Raw genomic sequence first — 27,387 nt, forward strand, 5'->3', positions numbered from 1 at the left:
AATCATAATCATCAATATGACAACAATAATGATATTAGCTGTGATCCAGGGGATAGGGTGGCTGATGTTCCTTTTTTCATTTGTGATATTTTCTAAATTATGATTTGTATATTTTGAGTGTTTTGTGTCATTTCTTTGTTTGTAAATGTTTCTTTAAATAAAGGGAAATCTATAGCTCCTAAAGTCTGGTCTGAATTCACCTTAAAAATCTATTTACTTTTAATCTTGTTCTTACCTCAACGACTATATCAATCATTTTATAATGTTTTATTTTATTAGACACTGTTGTCATCGTTATTTTAAATTTTTACCCTGTTTTTTCCTTTTTTTAGTTTTATTATTTTATTATTAGTATTATTATTATTGTGCAGTCAATCAAATTTTGCAGACACACACAACACAATTGTGAATGTAGGAACATACAGGTCATGTAGCTGTTTATTTTAATGCCACGCGCAACGTATAGGAGTATACCACAACCACCTCCTCGGATCTTTCCAGTTTTAGTCTTCTGACTTTATTGTGAAGGCCAAAGACAGGAAGTTGAAGGTGTCGTCATCAGTGCGAGCTCGGAGGCTGTGTAGAGTGGAGCAGGAGAAGAGGGAGAGAAGAGGAGAAGAGAGAGAGAGAGAGAGAGAGAGAGAAAGAGAGCGAGAGGAGAGAGAACAGGGAGAGAACAGGCGGTGAGATGGTGTAAAAGCGGAGGATTATTACTCTTCTTCTTCGGTGCTGTTACCGTCCTCACGTCCGCCCCGTCCCCGCTTTTTGATGCTGTCCTCACGGGGCCGTGAGCCACGATCGGACCCGGCGGAACCATGCACAGGCTGCTGCTCCTGAGTTTGCTGCTCACTTCTCAAACTGGTAAGACTGCGTGCGTGCGTGCGTGTGATCACATATTATTATTAAACCGTGTCCAGAGGGCTTCGGGAACAGACGTGCGTGCGTGTGTGTGTGTGTGTGTGTGCGTGCGAGGAAAAAAGACAAAGACGTGGGCTATGGCAGGATTTCACAGTGTTCCCCTCACATCCCTGTGTGCGAGCAGTGGGTCACCTCAGGCGTGCGTGCTTGTGTGTGTGTGCGTGCACGAGAAAGACAGTGCGTGCGTGTATATACGTGTGTATAAGTATGTGTGTGTGTGTGTGTGCCGCAGCAATGGATCACTTTTTTTTTTATGATCACTGTCGCGCGCCGGTAAAAAAAAAAAAATGAAAAAAGAAAGAAATGCAGGCGGTCGCTCGTGCAAGTGCGCGCTCAACTCGAAGGGGGACTCGTGCGCGCGCGCCCCACCGGCCCAAACGACCTTTTGCACATGAGACAAACCGAGCACAACCCCCCCACCCCCCCTCCACCTCCACCTCCCGTTACATTGAGGCGGTTGAGGCGCTGAGGACGTGACGGGAATGACAGTGATTGACCAGCGCTGCTCTACATGCCAGCAGCACCGTGCACGCTGCTCTCGCATGTGAATGGCTTGTCAGTCAGTGAGAGCACACGCACACACGCACACGCACGCACACACACGCCCCTCCTCTGCTCCTGTCCTACCTGAGCGACCTGACACACAGCATCACTTTAACCCACTCTGCTTATTTCAGCTGCACAAAGAGGCGTGTGCAGCATCAGCAGTGCCCATGCCCATGCCTCCCCCCCCCCCCTTCCCTCTGTACCTGTGGGCTCCCAGGTACATTGTTGGCTTATGGTAATCGCAGCTGAGGCTGAGTTGCTAGGAGACAGGAGGCTGCAGGAGGAGGAGGAGAAGAAGGAAGACGAGGATGTTTGTAATTTCTCTAAGCTACCTGTTTGATCGATTCACATCTGTGTGTTTGCCGTCGCCACAGCAAACCTCCCCCTTTTTCCCCGTCCCCTGCCATTGTCTACCTTGGCTGACCAGGAGCGTGCACGGCCACTCGACCACTTCATCATAGGTAGGGAGGGAGGAGGGAGGAGGGGGGCGTGTTAGGCAAAGGTATAGAAAGGGATGATGTCACCGCTGTCTGCCAGGCTTTGTGTCGCTCAGGCCCGGCTCGCCATGCTCAGCATCTACCCATAGTGGTGGGGGTTCACGCACAAGCATGAGACAACCTACAGTGAGGGACAGATTTCTGTTCATCGACAAATCAGATGCATGGATGACACTATGTGGCCGCCGTTGCAACACACACACACACACACACACACACACACACACACACACACACACACACACACACACACACACACTCTGTGCATTTTCCATCCAGACCCCTTGTCTCTGTCACATGCTGTCCCCCATAAACCGTACATGTCACACGGATGTACATGAGCGCACACACACACACACACACACACACACACACACACACACACACACACACACACACACAGCCCATTTACATGTGTGAAGCCATGTGTCCCATTGTCTGTTGTTGCACTGTTACAACTCTTAAATCCACTATTACGCTCACACACAAATATATTTGCTTTCAAAGGCTTTCCCGGAGACAAGATTAGCAGACTGTAAACGGGGCTGCGAGACTTAAAGCGGGCGTAGTGGGTGTCAGGTCTCAGATGTTGCACTGTGGCGTTTGCGTCGGGCTGCGAAAACATGAGAGCAGCGGCAGGCACAATCCACAGAGGGCTGAGTGCCTCCTCCGAAGAGATAACACATCCCGAGCATTTCTTCTTTTATGGAGCACGCAGACTCTTATCTCTTCATTAGACTAGTAAAACAGTATTTCATGGCCTGCAATTTGCACACATGTAATTGCCCACTAGTGCTAATGATTGCATGGTTATTAGTCGAGGGGCTAATTAAAGCTGTGGTGGATCAGAATGTTTTCAAGTTGTTTAGATTGGTTCATAAAGCTGCAGCCGGGACAAGCTAGGAGAAGTCTCGACTAGCAGCACCACTGCAGGGATTGATTTAGCATCCTGGCCTTGTATCTACATACCAACCTGGTAATAAGTCCCAAGCAAGCGCCACTGTTAACGCAGCTGTTAAACGTTACTGCACGATCAATCACTGCGAACACACTCCTTTAACTGCCTAATGAGGAGGGGGGGCATTGAGGTCGGACTTGCGGCCCCGCAGCACTGCACCTACAGCCCAGACGGGGGTCTGAAACGCTGACTTGGACAAAGGCCCCGGTGCAGGTGTACCATTTGTCAGCCTCTGTCCTTTTGTGTGAGCCGAGGCCATGAGCTGCCGCTGCTGCCGCCGCCGCCGCCGCTGCCGCTGCCGCCCTGCCTCTCCGCTCTGAATCACACAGCGCGAGCCGTGAATCATAGACCTCAGACGGATTCCTGCCTTGTGCTCAGCAGAGAAAATATTCACGTGTTGGAAGAGTCAGACGCGTTCGGCGGGCTCTCACACCCAGAGAAAGAAGGGTGCCTCGAGGGTTGTTTGATCAGGGAAGTGCTGGTTCTACTCCTGCATGTGTACTGTTAATGACTCAAAGTGGGCTGTAATAGTTCAAATAAAAATGAAGAATTAGGAAAGCCTCATAAAGAATCCAGCGTGGCACTAAAACACTCTGCTGATTTACATTTCATGCATTGGTTGCCAGTAATAATCTGTGACATTTTCATCTAAATAAATTCAAATCAATCCCCCTCTATTACTGAGTACTGGTGGTACATGAAATCTTTTTCCATTTGCCAGGCAAAAAACATTCTCTATCGCTCTGCAAGTGATTTATTTGATGTTCTCGCAATAAATAAAAGAAGAACGAGTAGTTAGCCCGAGCTAATCTCATGTAGCCAGTCCTCTGTCTCATTAAGCCCATGCAGAGCTGGAGCAGGGAAACCTCTGAAGTTCATTACTCAGGGATGCGTGGGGACACTGTGGGCTACGATAACCGCTCAAACTGCACTGGAAGAACTCGTTTCTGCTCAGATTATGGCGAGAAGAGATATAAGTATATGAGCCGTTAAAAAAGTGCCACCTACAGAAAATCACTCTTTTCTGCCAGTGGAAGAATAAAGAGATGAATGCTAAATCAAAACGATGAGATTTAAAAGTGGAAATTAAGAGATAAGTATGAGATAAGTAAATCATCATCAGGAAATAGTACATTGAGATAATGAGAAGTCAAGTTAGAGTCAAAATTATGACCTACTAAGTAATCATTTTGAGATATTAAGTCATTGTTTTTAGATTTTAAGTGAGTATTTTGTCATTATTTGGACATGCTAAGTTATTATTTTGAGTTACTACATCGTTTTGAGTTACTAAGTAATTATTCTGAGTTATAAAGTCATTACTTTGAGTTATTAAGTCTTTATTTTGACATACTAGCTCATTATTATGAGTTACTAATTCATCATTTGGAGTTGGTAAGTCATTATCTTGAGAAACTAAGTCATTTATTGGAGTTACTAAGTCATTATTGTACGAAAGTTTCTCTTTATAAGGACTAACAGGATTTTTGGGACCAAAGTTGCGGAAATTGTCTTTCATGATAATCAAACTATTTATAGAGAAGTGAGACTTTTCGCGAGCGCTCTGCCATGGTGTCAAGGCTAACGAACCATTTTTGCGGTGCTATAGTGAACCCTCTCTGGTTCTCTCAGAGTGTAGATCGGGAGTGACATATGTAGCGAGGCAGAAGTCGTTTTCGAATTTTTTTTACCCCAGCCAGCGACATATCCGACTGTGAAGCAACCCAGCGTTCATATGCGAATTTCGGGTCATGGTTTTGTGTTTTTTTAACGGGATATGAAACGAAGCCTATTTACCGAAAGGCATCTCTAATTGACATCAGCCACTGAACGCAACCAGTGAACCAGCTGTAAAGCTCGATCTGGGAATGGAGCCCGTGATGTTATAATGTACATCCACGCCTGTTGTTCCCCCATTGGGTTCCATTCAATCGGGGGATTCTTGGCATTTCTGTCCTGGCGGGTGTTTGTCAACGTGTGACATGTTGATTGCTTCTCCCAGTTGACATGTTTGTCTAAGGGCATTCCTCCGGACACGAGTGTCCCGTAACGCTCTTTGAAGTGGTGCTTGTGAGAACAAAGAGGGGCGCGTGCATGCGTTCAGATGATCCAGGGAAATCTTGGAGGGTGCAGAACTATTTAGTCGGACAACTCATTATCAAACTTGTGGTCTGAGGAGAATTCAATCAAAAGTACACGCACACATTCGCTTTGAGCTTCCTGAACGGCTGCACGAAGGTTCCTTAAGTGAATGCTCAGGATTTAAAGGCCCCTGTAATTTGATTGTGTTTGAAAGGCTGGGGGCATCCGAGTTATAAAAAGAAGATCGGAGAAAAAAAAACATCCCCTTAAAAATGTTTCTTTATGCAGAGTCCCCTGAGCGAGAGCAGAACACTTTATCACATCTGACTGAATCTATCGGCCTTGTTTTCCCAAACTGCACTGCTGCCACATTCTGCTGCGAGGACCAATGTGGGGAGACGGAGGGAGGGGACGAGGGAAGTGGGAGGGGGGGGGTTTACACAAAAAAAGTTGTTTTGGGGGAGAAATGGAGGGGGAGACAAAGAGGGTTAGTCTTGTGGGCAGGTGGGTAAAGCCTGATCGAGAGTGATTGGAGTTTTTTCTTTTTTTGTGTTTGTTTTAGAGGTGGAGAGGAGGAGGGGGGCAGCATTGTAGTATGGGGAGGGGGGGTGTGGGTGCGCTGAATGAAAAGAAAAGCGAGGAGAGAGGGCCGAGGACGAAGGAGGAGGAGGAGTGGTCGGGGAGGCCAGCGGCGGAGAGAAAGGGACCATTACTCAGGCTCGACTGGCCCCTCAGTGGGGACAGTGGAGCAGCTCATTCAGACAGAATATGGCCGAGGCCGCTTCAAAGGCTACAGTTTGCCTCGGAATCGTCAGGAGTGAGTGAACCGGCGTCCGAGGTGCCAGTCGAGCCCACCCCCCCATCCCCGCCGAGGTTAATTGGCATTAATCTGTGTTGCTATTAACTTTATTTCTCTTTTTTGCTTCCTTTCCCTTGCAACACGAGCCCTTGTTTCTGCTTACCTCAGTTCATTCTTTCTCTCTTTCTTTCTGTCCCCTCCTGGACTTTCTTTTTTTTTCTTCTTTTAAATCTGAGTCCCCCCACCCCTCCCTTCCTCCCCCCACCTCCCCTCACCATTACTTCTTCTCTTTCCATCTCCCCCTTTCTCTCTCTTGCTCTCTCTCTCTATAATAAGTTCCAGATGTGGTTCTCGCATTCCTCTGGTCGGTGAAGAGAGAGAGCGAGAGAGGGAGCGAGAGGAGGGGAGGGGGTTGGTATGAGTTGGGGGGAGGCGGTGGGGGAGGGGACAGGAGGAGAAGCACATGAATTAAAACAGGGAGCACATGATGGGGAAGAGGAGCCCATTTACTGTAACACACACACACACACACACGCAGTAACGTGTGCTGGAAAACACGAACACACACACACACACACACACACACACACACACACACACACACACACACACACAGGCTGTGGGAGGGAGAATGGATGCATTTGTGAGGCAGAGGAGGGGGGAGTCGGTCCTGTAACCTCAAAAAGTTTTGGGACATTCTCCTCCTCCTCCTCTTCCCCTGTTTCCCCCTCCTCCTCCTCACCACCTCCCTCCGCAGGAATGTGGCTGACGCTGATGATGTCACTTCATCTCGCCGCTCTCCCAGTTTCTGCTCCTCAACAGGGACAGGGCCGAGAGGGGGTAGATAGAGAGTGAAAGGGAGTGAGAGAGAGAGAGAGACCCCATGTTCTTTATCCATCTTGCTCTTACAATAACAACATTAGGGTCAGCCGTCTAACTCGATCGGTTACCACAGCACCACGAGCCCTTCGCCGTCTCCTCGCCGTGTAATATAACAGCCTGCAGGCTGAATTATTGCACACGGCGAATAATGAGCGAGCAGCCTCTTGATAGTCATAATCATCAATGGCTTCCAAGTCCAGTCATTAAAACAATGTTGTTCAGATGCATTACTTTCTTAAAGGCCGCCCCGGCCAGCTTAATACTGTACCCTCGAGGCAAAGCTTAACACAGCCCAGTTTACCCATGTCCTTAGATCCAGATTGGACTCCATCTAATTAACATTTTTTCAAGTCATCGCAAGTTGATGGAAGATTCGCTCCATTGCCAAAAATTGGGCTGTTCTGTTGTGATAACAGGCTCCACTTCACAAGGGAGGTTTTCCACAAGACTTTGGAGCCTGGCTGCCGGGATGTGCTCCCGTTCATGTTGGGCGATAGGTCCCTGGCTCATAGTCGGCATTCCAGTTCCTCCCAGAGGTGTTGTATGGGGCTGAGGTCAGGGCTCTGTGGAAAGCGCTGTTTTTAAAGATAAAGCTAGCTGGTGTGATGAAATGAGCAAAGAACCTTCCTCAACCTGTGGTCCACTATTGGTTGAAATATCATTCTATGCTGCAGCAATAAGGTTTCACACCTGAAAGTCAGGACCATAGTCTAAACCAAGGTTCATGTGTTTGTCATGTTGTTTACATTTGATCTGCTTAGTTTTGGTGTCACATTGCAATCTAGGAAGCACGGTAAAGACTTTAGTATGACATACTTACGGCTTTCATGGGCTGCACTTATTCTTTACATTGATTGGTTTGTAGAGATGTGTCTGGCATGTTGTCAATTTGGCTCTTATGTTGGCAAATAGATTTGAATAAAGTGCATAGAAAAAAATGAGTGTCTCCATTTTTAAGGCAAAAACGAAGTGAAATGAAAAACCGTCTCACTTTGTTAATGTTGTTGCCACTATAATATCATTATAATATTTATAATGATATTATAGTGGCAACAACTGGCAGCAAAATTAATGTCCTTGTCGCATTATATCATTTGAGGTGACGACTTCAAGCAATCCTGCAAGTCGCTGATGCTTCTTTTTCTTTTTCCATGGTTTAATGCTGTTCAAAAGTCCAAACCATTCAAAAAAGTCTTTTCACACAGCAAACGCTCTGAACCATGGTTTGTTTGATCCGGACTGAGACCACTTCGGGTCTGTTGGTCAAAGGCACCTTTCACAACTGTTTTATGGTTCGGACTAAAATGATAAGTCCGAAGGTCCAAGCCAAATAAGGGGGGTGTCAACACACCCTGAGAGGTCTAACCCAAACAGCTGTGGACTGAGTTCTCGGATGGATGTGGAAAGTATGTCGGTCATATCATATCAGGTTTTTTTTTACGTGTCAAAAGCAGAAGATTAGGTCCCTGTTTGTCTTAAGAGAGACGTCTCTTCATTCATTAAACATGCTGTAATTTTCTCATGTGTTCCGAAGGCTTTAAAGTTTAAAAGTCTACAGTGCTGAGCCGGGCATTATCATCACCCCACTGACTTTGCTTTCTGGTCTTGTCCGTGTGTTTTCAATCAACTAAGACGCCTCCCTTTCAAAGTGACAATATGCACTCGTGGTGATAGTAGCGAGGGGCTCTGTAGCAATATTACGACACCCTCTGAGGTCAAGGCCCCTTGGGCTTTTTATTGGATGCTTTGTGACAGATGACATTGCAAGAAGCTCCAGTACATACCAATAAAATTAGATTGCACTGTATTGAATTAAAGCAGACCTTGGAGGAGTTGATTTATGGATGGGATGCTGCTTGTAAAATAGTCCTGCTGGATCCCGTCGCCGTGCCGTACTGTAACGCGAGGTGAATCGGTGGATCTGAGGGCTGTCACAACCCACAGTGCGGATGTTTACTAGCTAGATCATGTGGTTCTTGGAGCCGGCGTGGCATTAGGAATGGGTCGCTGCCCAAAAATCAGTGGGGACTCGCTGCTGTGAATTAGTAATTCATTATGGTATTGATTGTGTCAGCTGAATTCAGTGGCGACCCCTGTGCTACAAGCTACACAGCACGATGCTAGTAGCAGTAGCAGCTTGATATGTATGTATCCCCCTTGTTGAATCTTATCCAGAGGACGGCTATTGTTAGTTCTGGTCACCCTTGGTTACAGCAGAGTATTCTTTGTCAGTCGCTCGGCATGTTGGCCGCACAAGCGCTCGTGGATTACCAGCGGCAGGCCGGCTTTCTACCACTTGAGCATATTCATGTGCCCTTAATGTGTCACATACCTCGTCCATGAATTATCATATTACCCACTACTGATCCAGGGGTTACCATGGCCACCGTGTCTATCATTGTGTCAGCGGTCCTCACTGGCTGTAGCCATGGTAACAATGTCGGTATTGTTTGGTGCAAATAAAGCTCTTCAGATGCGAAATGCATGTACGAGAGGAACCCCGGAGAATGGTGGTATCAAAATGGACAGACAGAGCGCAGCACTAATTTTCCTCCTGCCATTTCCAAATAAACCTGTTTCCACAGCAACCATTTTTATAGTAATGGAGAGAGAGAGAGAGAGAGAGAGAGAGAGAGAGAGAGAGAGAGAGAGAGAGAGAGACATAGAAAGGGAGAGAGAGAGAGAGAGTGAAGCAGATATGCTTGAAGGTGGAAAGGCAGCCGGAGAAGGGGATAAGGCACTAGGTGGAGGGGAGAAGGAGGAGTGATAATTTCTACGTAGATGCCTCGAAGTAGAAGGAAGTAGATGTAGAGGGAAGTGAACAGGGAATGCGAAGGGGGCAAGGCCACAAAAGAGAGGAAGAAAGAGAGGTCGCTGGCTGCTAGTAAGGGGGAGGACGGCAAGGTAAGGTGACAGAGCAAGGGAGCGAGCAGGAGGACAATGCGGCAAACAAAGGCAGGAGTCTCCTAGTCTTTCTCTTTCTGGCTCTTTCCCCACTCGGCCCTAATCTTCCCCTCTGCTCCGTCTCCACCTCCAGGAGTCACCTTTGTGTTTGACTGACACGGTGTCGGCACGCTCAGCGGGTCGCCTCCTTTCACTCCCCGCTCCTCTCCGTCTATGTCTCTCGCTTGCTCCTATAGTGGCGTCACCATGGCGACGAGTTATTATGGCCGTCCTGCCGGGCGGCCATGTTGTTGTGAGGAGACAGGCACAGGTGGTAGAGTTCCCACGGGCAGAAGAATAGATGGAGAGGCTGCACGTGCTCATGTGGTTAGGGGACGGAGCTGATGACAGAACATTCAACATTCACTGAAAACTGTTTCCCTCACTGATTTCTTATTGTTTCCAGTTTCTCAAGCATGAGACAATTTTTTACCACTAATTTCTGACATTTTTATTTCATGAAAATAATCATTACTTTGTGTACATACATCACATCCAGCATTTAGTACACACACATTGCACATGTCGTGCATGTGCAGCATTGAGGAGCTAAAACAAAAGGCTTTAACTGTGCTTCTAATCCCGTTTTCTGGATTATTTTCTGTAGCGAAGTCCAAACAGCCTCATGCACACACACAGGACACAGGATGCACAGGCAGATCTGTCAGTGCGCGGAGTGACTGATGGACTGACAGATAGATTTATGTGCAGGCATGTACGGCGAGAGAGAGAGCGAGTCCGTGCCGCATGACTCCCGTGGCTGCAACTTTGTCCCAAAACAATGATGTCATCCTCCTCCATCACACTTCACAGCTCCTGTGGACCTCGCCGTCTCTCTTTGTTCTCCTTCTCCCTGCATCTCATTTTCAGGCAGCCCCCCCCCCTTCTGTAACAACCAACACATTGGCCACACGCGGCGGCGATATGGAATTAGACAGATAACAAAATCAATTTGGAGCGGATTGACTAACAGTAGAAAGATTGAGGGGGGGTGATGGTGAAAGAGAGAAATAATGAGAGACAGTGCGGCAGCCTCACTTTTAATTGGATAGGTGGAGGGAGGATGAGGTCATTGAAAATGTTTTCTCTCAATTTCAGAAAAATGGGTGTACCGAGCACAAGGGAGGGTTTCATCAGACACACAGATGCACATACGCCGTGTGCACTCACAGACAGAAAACTTTTTTTGGGCAGTTACTTTACACGTCAGCTGTTGCTATGGTGACGCAAGTCTGTGATCCAGCCAAAGCCCGGGATTGGCTGGAGAGGAGCGAGGTAGAGGAAGGCTGGGGGACTTTGTTGCAGGGGTACGGCGGGGGTACGGGCGGGGTGGGGCCAGACACAAAGATAATTAGATCGATGCATAACAATCCATTCAAATGGCATTTTATTTAATAGCAGGTGATTTAGTGAGGCTGAATGTCGCCAGTGAACCATTTCCCAGAACTCCCTGCTCTCTGCATGGCATCACTTCCAACCTCGTCTCCCGTCCCGTGCACGGAGAGGCGAGGTGAGCCTGTGTTTCAATGCTGAAAAGCAAGCGTTGACATTCACTGCCCAGCAGCAGGGCGTGTGGCAAATTAAGGAACGCAGGGCATAGGAGCAGCACACTTACTAAAAATAGCTCAACCATCTTTGCATGCATATACCCTTTCTGTAATTCTCAGCAACAAATTGACGCTTCATTACCTTGCTATTAAAACACTATCACATGGTGCGAGAGGTGCTTTCAGGCTAAACTGCTGTGGTGGTTCACACTATGGTGGCGTGTGGCCATGCTTTTGGTGAGTCACACGGCAAGGAGTGCGTGTGTGCGTGCGTGTGCGTGTGCGTGTATGTGCGTGCGTGCGTGCGTGCGTGCGTGCGTGTGTGTGTGCGTGTGTGTGTGTGTGTGTGTGTGTGTGTGTGTGTGTGTGTGTGTGTGTGTGTTTGTGTGCTCGCCTTTGGCTTTGTGTCTGCTTTGACAAGCCGAGGTTGGTGTCACAGTGTCTGCAGGGGCCGTTGTCCTCGGCCCCCACATTAATCCTAATCCCTTTCCAAACTTTGACTTGGGCTGTACTTAATCCCAGACTAAACTGAGACCCGCTCCCAATGGAGATGGAGATGCTCCGCTGGCTTGACGGTTCAGTCCGTGCCGTGGCTTAATCTATGCTCCGGAAACCGCCTCGACGTGTCGATTACATGTTTGGGGTTTAGACTGGTTATGTTTGTGCGTGTGTTGACAGGAAATGGTTAGCCCATGTGGTGTGGGCTGGGTCATCTGTGCTGCCTGTTTGTGTGCGTGTGTTTCCATGTGCACGTGGTCATGGTCACAGCTCTTTGTGACCGTGGTCTTTATGTGGACAGGCTGCTTGGAGTCTCCCGGTGGTATCTTGGGGATCAGTGACTCAAGGAAATCAGGACACACTCTAAATTTGTCACTGCAGCATAACCCACATAATGAAAGAATACATGCTCCCTCGCTTCTGTCTTGCCTGTGCTGCTCTGTACACGCAGATCTCCCTGTTAAAACACAGACACGAGCGCTTACACCCGTGTTGACAAGTGTTAACTGGGTAATATGGAAATTAGAAGAGCACATGTTTAAATGAGTCAGTGTTTTCAGTCCTTTGCATGGGTGTTTTCTCCGCAGATTGTGTAGCCTCCGCTCAAACGCTTTCAGTTTGGATTATGCTCGTGGTTTACTGAGGCAGTTGAGGGAATACCTCCAGCTCGCGTATCTGAGGTGGTGGAGGAAAGGATTTGCTTGCCCTCAGGCTACTGGGGTTGCGGGGTAGTTTAAACCCAGCTAAACTCTCTTTGCACCCATGTATATCTGAGAATAGGCTTCTCATGCTTGTTAAAATAACGGTGGCATAAATCCACACTGTACCGTACTGTAATTGCCAGTAATCCAACGCGAGGTTTATCTCATTATGGTGCATACATGAAATTTATGAAATAATACATACATTTCATACAATCAGCTGACAACACAACTCTCATGAAATATTGACATGATAACCTTGTAAGGTAACAGACGTCTCCAGCCCTTTTGGTTTTTCTGGAGCAAGTGGAGCATTGCACACCTCTTACAGCAGCTATAATCAATATCTCCAAATTTACAATGGATCACATGATTCTGTTTTAAGTGAAAGGGTCACTTGTAATAAGAAACCAACAGAGAATGGTCGCCTGACTCTGGAGTAAGTCCCGTCTGGATTAACATTACAATACTGTGTTTACATCTTGTTTACACTGCATACAAGTGGCCAAAAAGAAAATCTCTTATTGCAGGTTTACACCCTGTAAAAAAACATTTCATTGTAAATTTAAATATTTTAAAGTTTTTGATTATTGGTTGTACAAAAGAGGAAATTTGTAGGGTTCAGATTTCTCTGACTTTGTTTGAAGCCAACATATGCAAGTGAGTTCAGTAGGGGGGGGTGGCGAGCAGCAAACCGGGTCACAGTCAGCCCATGATAGAGGTCAGAAATTGGCCTCCTTAACTTGAATCTCAAGTGTTGCTCGACAACATTAAATATCCCTAACTAAATAAGCAACACTGAAATTTCAAGATCAGAAAAAATACATGCAAGCTCATTATTAAGAATTGAACCCTCAAAAAACGAAGTCAGTGACAAATGCGAAATGTGGCGTTTTCCAACCGACCTCCCCCATGGCAACCCAGTGACAGGAGCACAGAGGGGGAAAAAAACAAAAAATATGTATATATTTAAATTCCAAAACATTCACAGTAAGAGGGTGATTGAGATATATTGAATATTTTATGTTGGGGCTTAAAAGTTGGTATTTACCTCCACACATTCGGTCAAGCCATCTTGTTGTAGCCATCAGTGGAATTATATATAATATTGAGTTTATCCTGGGGAAAACATGCACTGCTGTGGTGCCTTTACACCGTTTGCAGTTGAAGGCTTTGTGACTTGATATGATTTCACCTCCCAACTTTTCAGCGCTAATCATCGTTACAATGTTGTTTGCTTTGTTTATTTTAATACGTTAATCCTGTTAATTTGGGTGTTCCTCAGGGATCAAATTAAGAGCCGCTGTTGTTGTTTTTTTTGGTTCATTGCTGAATTATTCTAGATACGCATGCTGCAAAACTCCCTCTGAATCTGATTCCCTTTTCGCTGTACATCCTCGCACATGTCTTTTATCTTCAGAATAATAAAGTCAGAAGCCATTGTTGCGAGTGGTATGGAAGCCTCTTCGCTTGATTGCATTCATTTGTAATAACAGGCATATTGTACCGCTGCAAATCTGACATGATCGGGGGAGAGTGCATGTCTGTGTATATGAAAGGGAAACGTGATACAGGGATGGAGGGTCATCGTGGGGGGTGGGGGTGGGGGGGTTTGCAGATGCATATGGCAGTTGTTACCAAAAGCGAGAGGGATGGGAACCTTCAGAAAAGTGCTGGAGGGTACAGGGGGAGAAGTGTGAGTGGAATGAAAGAGGGAGGGCAAGGGAAGGAGAAGGGGAAAACAAGTGATAAAAAAAAGTGGAGAGGACAAGTGAGAAGGAGAGATGTAAATGGAAGGAGGTGAAGAAAAGGGAGTGAGGGAAAAAGTGAGAGACGAGCGAGGGTGAACGGGGCGGACGAAAAAGAAAGGGAGGGAGAGAGAAAGTGCTGGAGGGCTGATATTTAATGTGATAAATGAGTTGTGACAGTCCGCCTCTAACCCCCTTCCAACCAGCGAGGAGGAGGAACTCAGAAATAGAAAGCGTTATGGGTAAAAAGGACATATACAGCATTATATATGTATATAGAAAGACGGAGGCACATGCATAGTGTAGAGAAGGAGAAAGGGAAATCAGTGCAGGCAAAAGGACATTCATAGACAGCATTGTAGATGTACAAAGGGAAAGAGGCAAGTAGGGATGCATACATATACGGGGGGAAAGCAGAGATGGAGGGAAAGTAATTTGGGTAAAGGACATACAACATGATAGAGAGAGAACAGAAGGAGAGGAGGGTGGTGGGGGGTTGACGACGCAGCACTGGGTTAATGATCTACTGTACGATAAAAAGTGGGAGAGAGGAGAAGAGACCGAGCGGAAAGAATGAAAATTTAAAGTGAGATGCGAATCCTCCACAGTGATCGCCCCTCCTCTATTATACGGGTGTCTTGTCTTCATGGGACAGCTAATTACAACTTGTCATCATACTCTGTGGAACAATAGTGGCGGATTTTCTTGTGTTTTGCTCATATTAGGCTGGTGGGCCAGCTCGGCACTGGACTATCTGCTGTGCCAGTGGACTACAGAATGGAGGGAGAGAGTCTAGTAGACAATGACAGCCACTGTAGTTTTGGTTGGGGAGTGGAAGCCTGGGAGATGACTCATAGGGAGGAATGAAGAAGGGAGAAACAGACAGAGAGAGAGATAGAGAGGGAGACGAGAGGGAGGGCCGGAGTGTTTTGAAGAAATAAAAGTCAGGAGCGAGAAGAAAAGGGGGTGTGAGAGACCCCATGGCTGAGGTTTGCGTGTTTGATCTCCAAGCTCCTCTCTCCTGAGTCAGCATTAACCGCCTCGTCCTCTTCATTCTTTCTCTTTCGTCTTCCAAGACTAATTTTCTCTTCTTTGACACCTCTGTCTTTTCTCCCCACTCATCATGCCCTCAAGTTAATGGCTGCGAACCATCGTGTGATCAAAGATGATGGCCTTCGTGGCATTCCATCGCTGCCGGGGAACGCACTTTCTAATCAATTAACCATAAAACCACGGATACAATAACATGCCATAGTCGTGGTCAGCTTTACAGTAGCTCGTCTGCAGTTTGCAAATGAGAAAGTACCGAACTTATGCCTCTCTTTCTTTCCCAACCTCCAGTGTTGACGGCGAGGTTCTCTCAGGAGCCAGCAGACCAGTCGGTGGTGCGGGGCCAGAGGGTGATCCTGTCCTGTGTTGTCTTCAACTACTCAGGCATCGTTCAGTGGACCAAAGATGGCCTGGCTCTGGGCATCGGAGAAGACCTGCGGGGTGAGAAACCACAAAGCCTCCTCGGGCCTCCGTCCCTGAGACTTGAGCTGACTCTGGTTTCTCAGGGGTTTGAGCTGCCAGATCTGATGCTGCATGTTCAAAGCCAGAGAAGTTCATTTCATTTGAGAGAGAACAGAGGATAGAGACTGAATGTAAAGCCGATTTGCTTGTTACACTGGTGCCTTGAACTAAATGCTAAACTAAGTATATTTAATGTCACCATAACCACACAACTACCAACTATGGGCTGACTGCACGGGACACACTTCCCAGTCTATTACACTTAGTCAGTAAGAGAGTGGACAAGATGAGAGATCCAAGGGTAATGGATGAATGAAACGTCTGCCTGCAAACCAAAGCAGAGCTACAGAAAACACTGTGTTAAATAAATAAAACCCATTTGAAAGTCTTTTTAAACAACAAGCACATTTGGTGGTGACTATCTGGCACGGCTACAGCTGAATGAATAGCTGGAATGTTTATAGAGGATAGGAGTAAATGAATCACATATAAATGAATCACTATATGTGTGTGTGTGTGTGTGTGTGTGTGTGTGTGTGTGTGTGTGTGTGTGTGTGTGTGTGTGTGTGTGTGTGTGTGTGTGTGTGTGTGTGTGTGTGTGTGTGTGTGTGTGTGTGTGTGTGTGTGTGTGTGTGTGTGTGTGTGTGTGTGTGTGTGTGTGTCTTCCTGTAAATCCCTGTAACATTTATCATTACAATTTAAGAGGAAGAAATGTTTTAATATTAGGTTATGGTTATGGTAAGACAAGTAGTAACTATGGTTTGTGTGCGTGTGCGTGTGTGTGTGTCAGCCTTTGTTTTATGCATCCATTGGTCAGTGGTGGAGGAAGTACTCAAACATTTTACTTAAGTAAAAGTACAAATAAATGGACAAAAATGTACTCAAGTAACAGTACAACACAAGAATAATACAAGCTGTCACAGTCTGAAGGATGCTGCAGACGATGCTACTAAATCCACTTGTATTGTCACATTAATTATTTGAAAGGAAACACGATGCATTGTAAAGATATGGTGGAGTTGAAAGTACAGATATTTGCTGATATATGTAGTGGAGTCAAAGTGAAAGGTACCTACCTGAAAGTAAATCTATTTAAGTTAAGTACAGATATATGAAAAATGTACTTAAGTACAGTAACTAAGTAAATGTACGTGGATACATCCCAGAGTTGCCATTGGTCAACATTTGACCTTCAGAATAAGAAAACATTCTCACATGTATGTGACTGAGCTAATTTCTAGTGTTGCTACTGTGGACTGCTAACAAAGCAGAACACTTTGAAAGCTCACACACACACACACACACACACACACACACACACACACACACTCAGCCTGTGTTAGTACAACGTTGCGTGTTTGTAACAGTGGCGGCTAATGCGTGCTGACAAAATATCTTTGCTGCTGATTGTTTTAGTTGCAGCTAGATTGAGCCAGCGGAGCATTTTCTCCCCCCTCAAAGAGATGATGGAGGCTGCCGTGCTGCTGGAGGACAGCTTCAACTACTACAGCAGCTATCCCGTCACATCACAGTGTGTGACTCACTGTGTCACTTATTTAGCTTGATGTTAAATTTGGCTACCTCCTCCGCATATACCGTCAAACGCTTGACGGGTAATTCCAAGGGTCCTCGGGCACATTTTTTTACAGACTGACACCCTTCATCTTGGTCAGGGAGCATCACATCATCACCTTTGTCATGAAAGAAGGGGCTGATACTGACTGATTTTATTAAAGGCCAAATACACACATATATATATATATATATATATATATATATATATATATATGTGGACCTCATCCTAGTGTGCTGCTCTCCGCCCCTTACTGTTCTTTCTTTTTGCATTTCACTTTAGCCTCCTGCTTTTTTCCATCCGTCAACATTTGTTTTCGACACAGCTTCACTGACTTAAGCAGAACTTGGCGGAGTGATGCATTTCATCTCTGACTTCATTTGTGCGGACCCCAATATTCCGACTATTGACCTTATTCAGAATAAGACATTATTTGGATTATGGCGTTTACATGAGTTGCTAATATATTCCATTCATTTTCCGGTTTACATGTTACAGAGCATAGCCAGATTAGGAGTTGCATCTCATTCCGTCAGGTTTAAAACCCCAACCGTAAATTGTTTAATCTACGATGCTTTTTCCACATGTAAAAGCTACAAGTCCAATTTTCCCATCTTGTTTACACCCAGGACATGTGTAGTCCAGCAGTTGGTAACTGTTGTATGTTGATGTCGCAAAATGCTGTGAAAACTCCAATAGGAGAATGCGACATATAGTACGTAATGCTTATTCAGAGTATGACCTTATGTCGGTGTCCGATTCAGACTGCTGTTCCAATCAGGTTTATATCAGAATATGGCTGTCCATGTAAATGTAGTCACTGTGTTGCAGCATTTTCAGAGTAGCACTGATTAGTCCAAAGGTGGAGCTTTCTAATTACTGGTCAAAACCAGCGGGCCTATTTTGAAGTTATCTAGAGCATCATTTGTGACATGCTGTCGCCTTGTATTTGTTGATCTTGTTTTTCCCCAGACTATGTCCCTTAATATTTATTTATTTGTAATAGTTGTATTTTCCCTATTTTGGTTGAATGTCCCCTCTATTTTACTTCCTCTCCTCTCCTCTCCTCTCCTCTCCTCTGTGACATCCTCATGTAAGATCACTCCTTTTTTTCCACCTCTCTCCTATCCTTCATTGAACTCGTCTCTTTCTCCCTCACCTTTATCAGGCTCGCCTCCTCCTGTCAACGCTCCTCTCCCACCTGTCTCTCCCTCTCTCTGTCCTCGTCTGTCGCTTTTCTATTCTTTCTTTGTCTCCCCTTCTCCCGTCTTTTAATCATATTGTTTCTGTAATGGTCCAGTGCTTCAAGCCAAAGCTTTTAAATAAGAAACATGTGAATGAACACTGGCCTCTTCATGCACACATACACTCAGTGGGTGCCTGTGTATGTTTGTGTATGAGGCTCTGTCCCCCCCTGCCCGCTCCCTCTTTCTCTGGGCTTTTCATGCGCCTTCTCACTCTGCACATTTCACATGCAAATGTGCGTATATACAAGGCACACACATGCACACATGCATGCAGAAACAAGGACACACAAGGTTAGGCGGGCCCGCGCGGCTCACTTTGGAGGCTGCACATGGAGACGGCAGCAGAGATTTTCACATGCCATCTACATCTGGGCAGCAAACATGAATTCTGCACCATGCACTGGAGTCTATTTGAGTCCTCCAAAACGTTGTTGTCATAATGCATTCATCTCTCTCCCCCCCTGCTGGTGAAAGAGCGCGTGGATGCCACCTAATGGTGAGAATGTACAGCAGTGACACAGCTGGGCCGTGTGTCGGGATGGGGGAAGGGAAGCGAATAGCGGAGGGCCTGTGTTGTGTGTACGTGGGATTGTGTGTGTGTGTGTGTGTGTGTGTGTGCATTGTGCTGTGTGAATGTGTATGTTTGGCCATGCGTTTGTGCGTCATGTGCCATTGCGTCTCTCTGGTGTCAGTTGTCCTGATGAAGGAATACTTTTCCCTCATGTGTGACACAGATCTGATGTTTTGTTTTTCTTGCCACAAGCTGCACGGTGCTGCATTATTTTAAAATTCTGATACACTCTACATGGGTGTGTCGGGATTCTGGCACATGTGATGTGTTAGTCTGTATTTGAAATTTCAAATCTTGAGGTATGGTGACATACATTCACCTTCAGCCAGTAGTAGCGCTAGATTTGGGCTAAGATTAGGAAAAAGTGAAGCATCTTAATCAGCATCATAAAGATGATCCTTGATGTTTGTGTGTTTATTTAATCTGCTGTGTGTTTCTTTGCGCCCCAGCCTGGCCCAGGTACCGTGTGTTGCGCGTGCAGGAGTTGGGGCAGTACAATCTGGAGATCCTGTCCGCTGACCTGACTGATGACTCGCTGTACGAGTGCCAGGCCCCCGATGCAGCGCTGAGGTCCAGGAGGGCCAAACTCACCGTCCTCAGTACGTTTGTGGGCTCATGTGTGCGTCTACATTCAGCACGTGAGGCGAGTGAGTTTTTCTAACGCTGCTCTCTCTCCTGCTCCAGTCCCCCCAGATGACCCGGTGATCGATGGGGGTCCGGAGGTGCTGCTGAACGCCGGCGAGTCCTACAACCTGAGCTGCGTGTCTCGAGGGGCGAAGCCGCCATCCGTGATCGAGTGGCTCAAAGACGGCCTGCCTGTGGACGGGGCTGCCAGTGCTACGGTAAGCCACACGTGCACCCACACGCGCTAAACTCACACGTTCATGGGCTGCATTTAAAATCACAACATTATCAATTACCAGGAGGTGCTCCCAGACAGGAAGAGAGTGACCACACGGAGCTACCTGCCCATCCACCCGGTCGACACCGACACCGGGAGGAACTACAGCTGTGTGGCCACCAACCTGGCTATTCCCAGCGGCAAGATGACAACTGTCACACTCAACGTGCACCGTAAGAAAAGCTGCTCTTAATCTCAAATCACATGCACGTCAATGTTATTATAGCTGTTACTAAGTAATGCGTGGCAGCCATTTTGTATCAGACCCTCCTCCAGATTGCAGCATATATAATAAGTAGTAAGCAGCCCCCCTCTCTCTCTTTCTCTCTATCAGATCCACCCGCAGTGACCTTGTCCATCGAGCCGCGCTCTGTCCTGGAGGGGGAACGAGTCACCTTCACCTGCCAGGCGCACGCCAACCCTCCTATTATGGGCTACAGGTCGGCCTCCACTCTCAGGGCCCTTATCATTTTCACTGGGCCTCTTAAAGTGACAGTCACAGTGTTGCTTTTTGATTTGTTTTGTAAGATAAAAAAAAAAATGACTGTGGATCCACCATCTTTACAGTGTGCGTTATACAATTTTCGTGGTTTCCACTTGTGTCACACGGTTTTTCCAGTGTATGTAAATGTGTTTCTCGAAATCCTAGGTGGGCTAAAGGTGGCGTGGTGCTGCAGGGCGCCAGGGAGAGCGTGTTCACCACCAAGGCGGACCACTCCTTCTTCACCGAGCCCGTCTCCTGTCTGGTTTTCAACGCCGTGGGAAAGACCAACGTCAGCATCCTGGTGGACGTCCACTGTGAGTCACACAACACTCATCTCGCCGTGCTCACTCAGCCGTGACCCACTTCACCGCAGCGTGGAGTCAGATGGATAAAATACACCACTGTTGTGTTTCTCTTTTGCTTCAGTCCGACTGCATTATTGCTCAAGCACAATCAAAAAATCACAAACCTGCTCCCTCTCTCTTTTTCGTCTCCAGTCGGCCCGATCCTGTTGGTGGAGCCGCAGCCACAAACGGTCGACGTCGACTCTGACGTGAACCTCAACTGCAAATGGGCCGGAAACCCTCCGCTCACACTCACGTGGTTCAAAAAGGGATCAAACATGGTGAGAAGCCGAGGCACACGTCTCCTCTGACCCCGTATTCCCACTCACTAAAACTAGTATTGGAGTATTTTCTCCGATTTTTTTACTGTCATTTAATATTGAACTGGATTAGATGAATTGACCCACTGGTAATACAGCTCGTCTATCCTTCCAAATTTTAATGTTGCAGCAGAAATAGAGGATAGGAAGAATTTAAGATGATATAAGATGACATCAAAACACTGTTTGGCAGCCATATTGGTCATCTTGAACAACCATTTTCACTCTTCTCATCTAGCCCTTGACCAGGAAAGGACTTTTCTTTTACCCACTAGCTTTTGCAAGAACCACTTTTTAAACTAAAGTTACCTTAATTATAAATGTTTTGTTGTTAACATCTATTGTGTCACACCAGCCAGAAACTGAATACAAGTAGGAGTATAAACATCTGCCCTGGTTGTTAATGACTCCCTGGCTGGTGGAATAATAAACAGTGTGTTTATGTTACATATACTAACTTATATGAAGTTATAGTTCAGAGTGTTGTGGACTGATGTGACCTCATCTCTATAATCAGGCTGGCTCAGGTGATTCTCTCTCTCTCACTGGGTGGTTACATATTTAGCCATCATTTTCACACAGCTAATTTTCTGATGGATGTGGTTGCCAGGCAACTGCAAAACCTTTGTGATGGGTTAAAAGCATTGTCAGCCAGTTAGGGTCGGAGCATTAGAGCACATGTGCTGAAATAGAGCCAGGCTTAAAAACATGCAACATAAAATAATGAAGTGTACAGGTGGAGGTATCACAATGCATTCGCTTATTTTGTTCATCGCCTGCCGCTGTTAAGCAGATTTCCCCCGGTTTATATCGTTTTTTTTCACTCCCCCACAGGTTCTGAGTAACAGCAACCAGCTGTATCTGAAGTCAGTGAGCCAGGCGGACGCCGGCCAGTACGTTTGTAAGGCCATCGTCCCACGGATTGGAGTAGGAGAGACTGAGGTCACGCTCACTGTGAACGGTCAGAAAACATCCACATAATTTCATGTATCACTTTTAGAGGATGAAAATCTTTTAGTTCTTTTAAAAAGGTCAGCTTGTCAGTAAATGAAAAAGAAATGTCCAAAGTGAAGGTCGTTTATTTAAAAAATCATATAAAAGCCTCTAGAACAGGCCGTCTAAGGTTATCTTCTTTAGAAAACACATGGATTTAATATAATTTTGGCACTTGTATTTTATGTGTCATGCACTTAATGTGTCCTGTCGTTTTTGACCAATGCAGGTCCTCCCATCATCTCCAGTGATCCAGTCCAGTACGCAGTGAGAGGAGAGAGAGGCGAGGTGAAGTGCTACATCGCCAGTACGCCTCCTCCGGATAAGATTGTAAGTGAAAATGAAAAAAAAAGGAAAAATGACAAGGATATGAAACCTTTCTGGCACCAAATTCACAATTGAAATTTATAAATTTGACCCCAGCGTCAATTATTCACACAAAGACTGCCAAGCAAGGAAAAGCTTTGGTCACAAAGAGCACAAGGTTGTAGCTTTTAGTCTGACAGGGATTTGTGTTTTACTGTTACTGTACCTTCTTGTTCCTAAATGGCTCTCGCTCCTGCACGGCAAAAATGCTTTTAGGCGCTGTCCCCTTTTCTTTTTGAGCGGTGACTCACCCTTAAACTCTCCCAGAATGTTCCTCCATCCCATCACATAAACAAACCAACACTAACACTAAGCCGCTCCGCTTTTAGCTCCTGCGTCAGAAATCAGCTCGGATGCTCTCTCCACTAGGCCGTATCGCAGAGACGCAACGGCAGTGCTAGCTCCTCGCCTCCCCCTGTGACTGATCCGTCCTGACTTGCAGTGCGCGCTCCTAATGCAAGTGGCAGAGGTTGGGACAGAAAAAGATTTATAAAATATAAAGGACTGGAGAGGAACAGTTGTCCCAGTAAACGCCTCAGCCAGGAGCTTCTCCTTCTCTGGAATAAGTGGGCACATTATGGGAACATGTGGGTTTATGCATAATTAACTGGCCTGCGTATAGTACTTCAATGCTGAATAATAGAGCTGCTTTTAGTGGCTTTAAAGTCGGAGAATGTGCGAGATTCAACTTCACTTGTTCCTGCTGAAACACACAAACTGTTGCTTGTTGGAGGAAATCGTGCAACGTGTGCATTAACATGTACTTGATGTATATTTATGGAGTTTTCCTTTGTCATGCACGTCTGGAGTATGTATTCAAGACATATATTGCTTTTCCCTGAACATCTAGCTACTGCCTGTATGTCTGTATGTGGAACGCATATCTCACTATTAATCCTATTGGCTTCACACTTGGCATTTGTATTCTTAACGTTCCAGGGAAGTACAATGCGGAAGTTGTTGTGATTTGAAAACGCAACGCATTCATTATTAATAAACTTTGAATAAACAGCCGACTGGTACTCGGTAATAGTCAGTGGGTGCAGGCCAGTCTGTGGGCCGAGTTGAATGTTCTTCATCCATTTTGATAACCTGATTATTTTTATTTCACCATATCGTCCAGCACACAAACAATAAAATGTGACAGTTTATTGTAGAGCGGTTTGAGGAGGGCTCACTAATGACAAGGTCTAATTCTGAAGTAGCTCCGGAGTTTTAATACAGGAAAAGAGAACAGACCATTACAAACAGGCAGATTTAGAACAGCCACAACACTATACACTCTCATATGAGGAAATATTTTAAACTTGTAATCAAATCGTTCAATTTCAATATTTCAATATGATATGTTGTTTAAATATTTTACATATTTTATTTATATTCGATAAGCGATTTCCTTTATTTGACAGAGACACTAAAGGTAAGACAGGAAATGGGTTGAGAGAGAACCAGGTCGAACCAGGAGTCTTCGGGTCGCCCCTATATTTTTCTTTTATCATAAAAAAAAAAAGATTTCTTCAAGTTTTACACATTTTTGGACGCCAGCCCATTAAACCACTCTAATATGTTTTTAAGAAGAGAGCAATAGGCCTGTTCTTCAAGGAATAGTTGGACATTCTAAGTAATAAACATATTCAGTTTCTTGCCAATGGTAATATAAGAAGATGAGACCTCCATGGAGCCACTGCCAGCAGCCTGGCTCTGAGCACCACCTGTCGAAGTGCTGGTTGGGGGACGATGTTAGTTTCAGATGGAGCCAGGCTCTCTCCTACGGTTTCAAGTCTGAACTAACCGACTGCTGGCTTTAGCTTCATATTTACATCACAACAACTCTCAGCAAGAAGGCAAATAATAAGCACAACACAAAATGCTGAACCATTCCTTTAAAACATGTTTTAATACTTTTAGGAAGGGTTTTAAGGACAGTTTCCATCTAAAATGTGCATCAAATTTCCCACCTTCAGAGTAAATGCCCTAAAAATTCTACACTGAGGTCTCAGGTACACCCATCACAGATACATGACTATTCACCCTCAATGTTCAAGTTAAAATCTTCCCATTCCAGTTGTATTCCAAATAGGGCTTACTATAATTAATAGTTACATTACCTAATACGCCCTCTGTGTGTGCGTTGCAGGTGTGGGCGTGGAAGGAGAACGTGTGGGAGAAGGAGAAGGGGACTCTTCTGGAGAGGTACACGGTGGAGCAGAGCAAATCGTCGGCCGAGGGCGGCGGCGTCCTCTCCACCCTCACCATCAACAACGTGATGGAATCGGACTTCCTGTCCACCTACAACTGCACGGCCTGGAACTCGTTCGGCCCCGGCACCATGATCATCACACTGGAGGAGAGGGGTGCGTTGTGAAAACCATACAATGTCTTAGGTCGTGCATTTTGGACAAGGAAAATGCTTTTGACTTTAGCACAGGGGCAGATTCCAGGTGAGGGGTCAGGGGGCACTGACTCAAATCTGATTGGCCCCTGAAGTGCCCCTGTGCCCCTGACAATTTATTAAGATTTCTTGTAGACAGTTTTGAAGAACACAATGTGCCTGAACAAGGAACAATTTTCAAGATAGATTTAATGCTGCTTTGCTCAAAGCTATAGAGTCAACAGTTCAACTTACTGAATCAGAATTGGCCCCCCTGTTTAAAATGTGGCCCCCTTTTGGCCACTGATTGAGCAAAATCCTAGATCCACCACTGCTTGAGCTCATAAACACAAAATAACACAGAAGAACATGCAAGGCTTCATATTACTTATTACACAGTGACAGTGTAGACGTGTGAACAATAGATAACAATAACAATTAGTTAACAATAGCTCTAAAAAAAGGCTGAAGAAATTGAAAAAATATATTTTATATGATTTAATGATGATCAGGGATTAGTGTTTATAAGACTGTGGTTTTTCTCAAATAAAATCTTTTGCAATCTTCATGTCAACTGTTTCTCTCACCATCTCCTTCTCTCCCCCTCATTTCAGAGGAAGTCCCGGTGGGAATAATCGCTGGTGGGACGGTGGGCTCCACCATTCTCCTGTTCATCTTCCTGCTGGTCCTCGTTCTCATCTTCTACCGACAGCGCAAAGGCAGTGAGTCATAACCTCCACATTTAATATAACACATTAACAATCATGTAAAGAATAACGCATTTATTTGTATGGCACTTTCTAAAAGACACAGTGTCAATGTGCTTAATATGTTGTTTAAAATACACACATTTCAAAAAGAGCAATACATACAACCAACAATCGGGCATAAACACAGACACATTAATTAAGCATGCAATCAAAATAAACAATTATATAAAATAGCAGAGTCTAGAACAGAGCTGCCTTTTTAAGCTTTAATATGTGGATTTGTTTGCTTAATATGTAAAGGGTCAATAAGAAGGTTTTTCTTTTGAGTAAATCACCTGTCTCTGAAGCTGAATTACAGTATATGGAGGGAAGGTAGGAACTTGCTACGTTTGACAAAAAAAGGTTAAAAGATATAATTAAACCAAAACTATGACTATATATTAAAATCAAGCATCTTATGGCACTGAATCATGTTACAGCAAAGTTATGGAGGAGTCAAAAGTTTCTGGTTGCACAGCTGAGCAGAGGAATCCTTCCTCTGGCCTTCAAAGTTGGTCGATTTAAAAACAGGTTGTGGGATTTGTGTGAATTAGCCGAGGTTGTGAATGAACCAAATTTTCTTTTGTATAGAGCAAAGATAAGTTCCATTACAATAAGTGTCTGTTTAAAATCCAGAAATGTTCTGATGCTCTGATGAGGACAAAACAAAATCCTTGTTTCTAAAACTTGTAAAAAAAAAAATGTCAGGATGGTTTATTTGTGTGGTTTTGTTATTGATGCTGCTGCCCTGGTTTCTGGTTTTTTTGTTGTTCTTTTAGTTTATCTGGATAATTGTGTCTCGTAAGCCTGATTTAGGCTGCGCACGTAAAGTGCATGACAAGTAATAAAAAAACAATCAGTCAAGTTTTCAGAAGCCTTTTAAGATAAACCGCAGATCTGATGGAAAGACGGAGGCTGTTCCAAAGTTTTGAAGCAACGACCCCAAAAGCACGTTCACCTCTGGATTTTAAATAGGAACAGGGAACAGCATCTTGCAAGTTCATCAGACGGTTTTACGATCTGGTAAAAAACGCTCATCACAAGGCCTCGCCGCGTACCTACAACTTCCTCCTCACCATATGGATATAGGTGCCCCCTCTGAACCTGCTCCTCCAGCTCGTGAAAACACGCCGGCCGGGGGTGCGAGTGTCCAGCTGCATTCAACCTTGCCGTGTTTTGCTTCTAGGTCGGCGCGGGGTCACGCTGGGTAAGCCCGACATCAAGGTGGAGACGATAAACAAGGAGACCCACAGCTTGGAGGAGGACTCCGGCAGCGTGTCCACGGCTTCGCGCATGGTCAAGGCCATGTACTCAGAGCGGCAGCAGCAGGATGAGTGTGTGTGTGTGTGTGTGTGTGTGTGTGTGTGTGTGTGTGTGTGTGTGTGTGTGTGTGTGTGTGTGTGTGTGTGTGTGTGTGTGTGTGTGTGTGTGTGTGTGTGTGTGTGTGTGTGTGTGTGTGTGTGTGTTTGGGCTGGACTCTGTTTATACAGCCTGCAGTCGTAGGAAAACCTCAGATTAACTCAGCAACCTCTCCCTTTGCTAAAACCTTCTGACTAAAAACAAACTCAATGCTTTCCCCTCTTTTTTTAACACTTATAATTCCATTTTCTCTTCTCGTTACCTCCTTCCCTCTTTCCCTGTTTTGTTGTCACCTTCTCTCCTCCTTTTTTCCTCCTCCTTTTTCCATTTTTGTTTTGTTGTTTGACCGTTTAGTTTCTCCCCTCTGTGTCCTTCTCTCCCTCCAATCAGCCATTTAAAGACGACATAGAGCTCAAGTCCGACCTCCGCAGTGACACCCTGGACACCCGTCAGGAGTACGACTTAAAGGTGAGCAAAC

General features: G+C 45.5%; 1 protein-coding gene across 3 annotated transcripts in view; it reads left to right on the forward strand.

The window, feature by feature from the left end:
* Window positions 1-559: 559 nt before the first annotated feature.
* kirrel1a (kirre like nephrin family adhesion molecule 1a) overlaps window positions 560-27,387 on the forward strand; it is a 33,615-nt gene continuing 6,787 nt past the window's right edge. The window contains exons 1-14 of one of the 3 annotated variants that reach the window (XM_047338862.1): window positions 560-861; window positions 15,461-15,610; window positions 19,472-19,621; window positions 19,707-19,864; window positions 19,946-20,096; window positions 20,258-20,363; window positions 20,573-20,721; window positions 20,905-21,032; window positions 21,906-22,032; window positions 22,294-22,394; window positions 24,568-24,784; window positions 25,416-25,523; window positions 26,737-26,863; window positions 27,263-27,377. In XM_047338862.1, the coding sequence (XP_047194818.1) occupies window positions 816-861; window positions 15,461-15,610; window positions 19,472-19,621; window positions 19,707-19,864; window positions 19,946-20,096; window positions 20,258-20,363; window positions 20,573-20,721; window positions 20,905-21,032; window positions 21,906-22,032; window positions 22,294-22,394; window positions 24,568-24,784; window positions 25,416-25,523; window positions 26,737-26,863; window positions 27,263-27,377 (1,833 nt within the window). In that variant the 5' untranslated portion in view covers window positions 560-815. The remainder of the gene's footprint in view (window positions 862-15,460; window positions 15,611-19,471; window positions 19,622-19,706; window positions 19,865-19,945; window positions 20,097-20,257; window positions 20,364-20,572; window positions 20,722-20,904; window positions 21,033-21,905; window positions 22,033-22,293; window positions 22,395-24,567; window positions 24,785-25,415; window positions 25,524-26,736; window positions 26,864-27,262; window positions 27,378-27,387) is intronic. The other 2 variants (XM_047338864.1, XM_047338863.1) reach the window with 2 other exon arrangements.

Source organism: Hippoglossus stenolepis, chromosome 23, assembly GCF_022539355.2.
Source record: "Hippoglossus stenolepis isolate QCI-W04-F060 chromosome 23, HSTE1.2, whole genome shotgun sequence".
Taxonomy (NCBI): Eukaryota; Metazoa; Chordata; class Actinopteri; order Pleuronectiformes; family Pleuronectidae; genus Hippoglossus; species Hippoglossus stenolepis.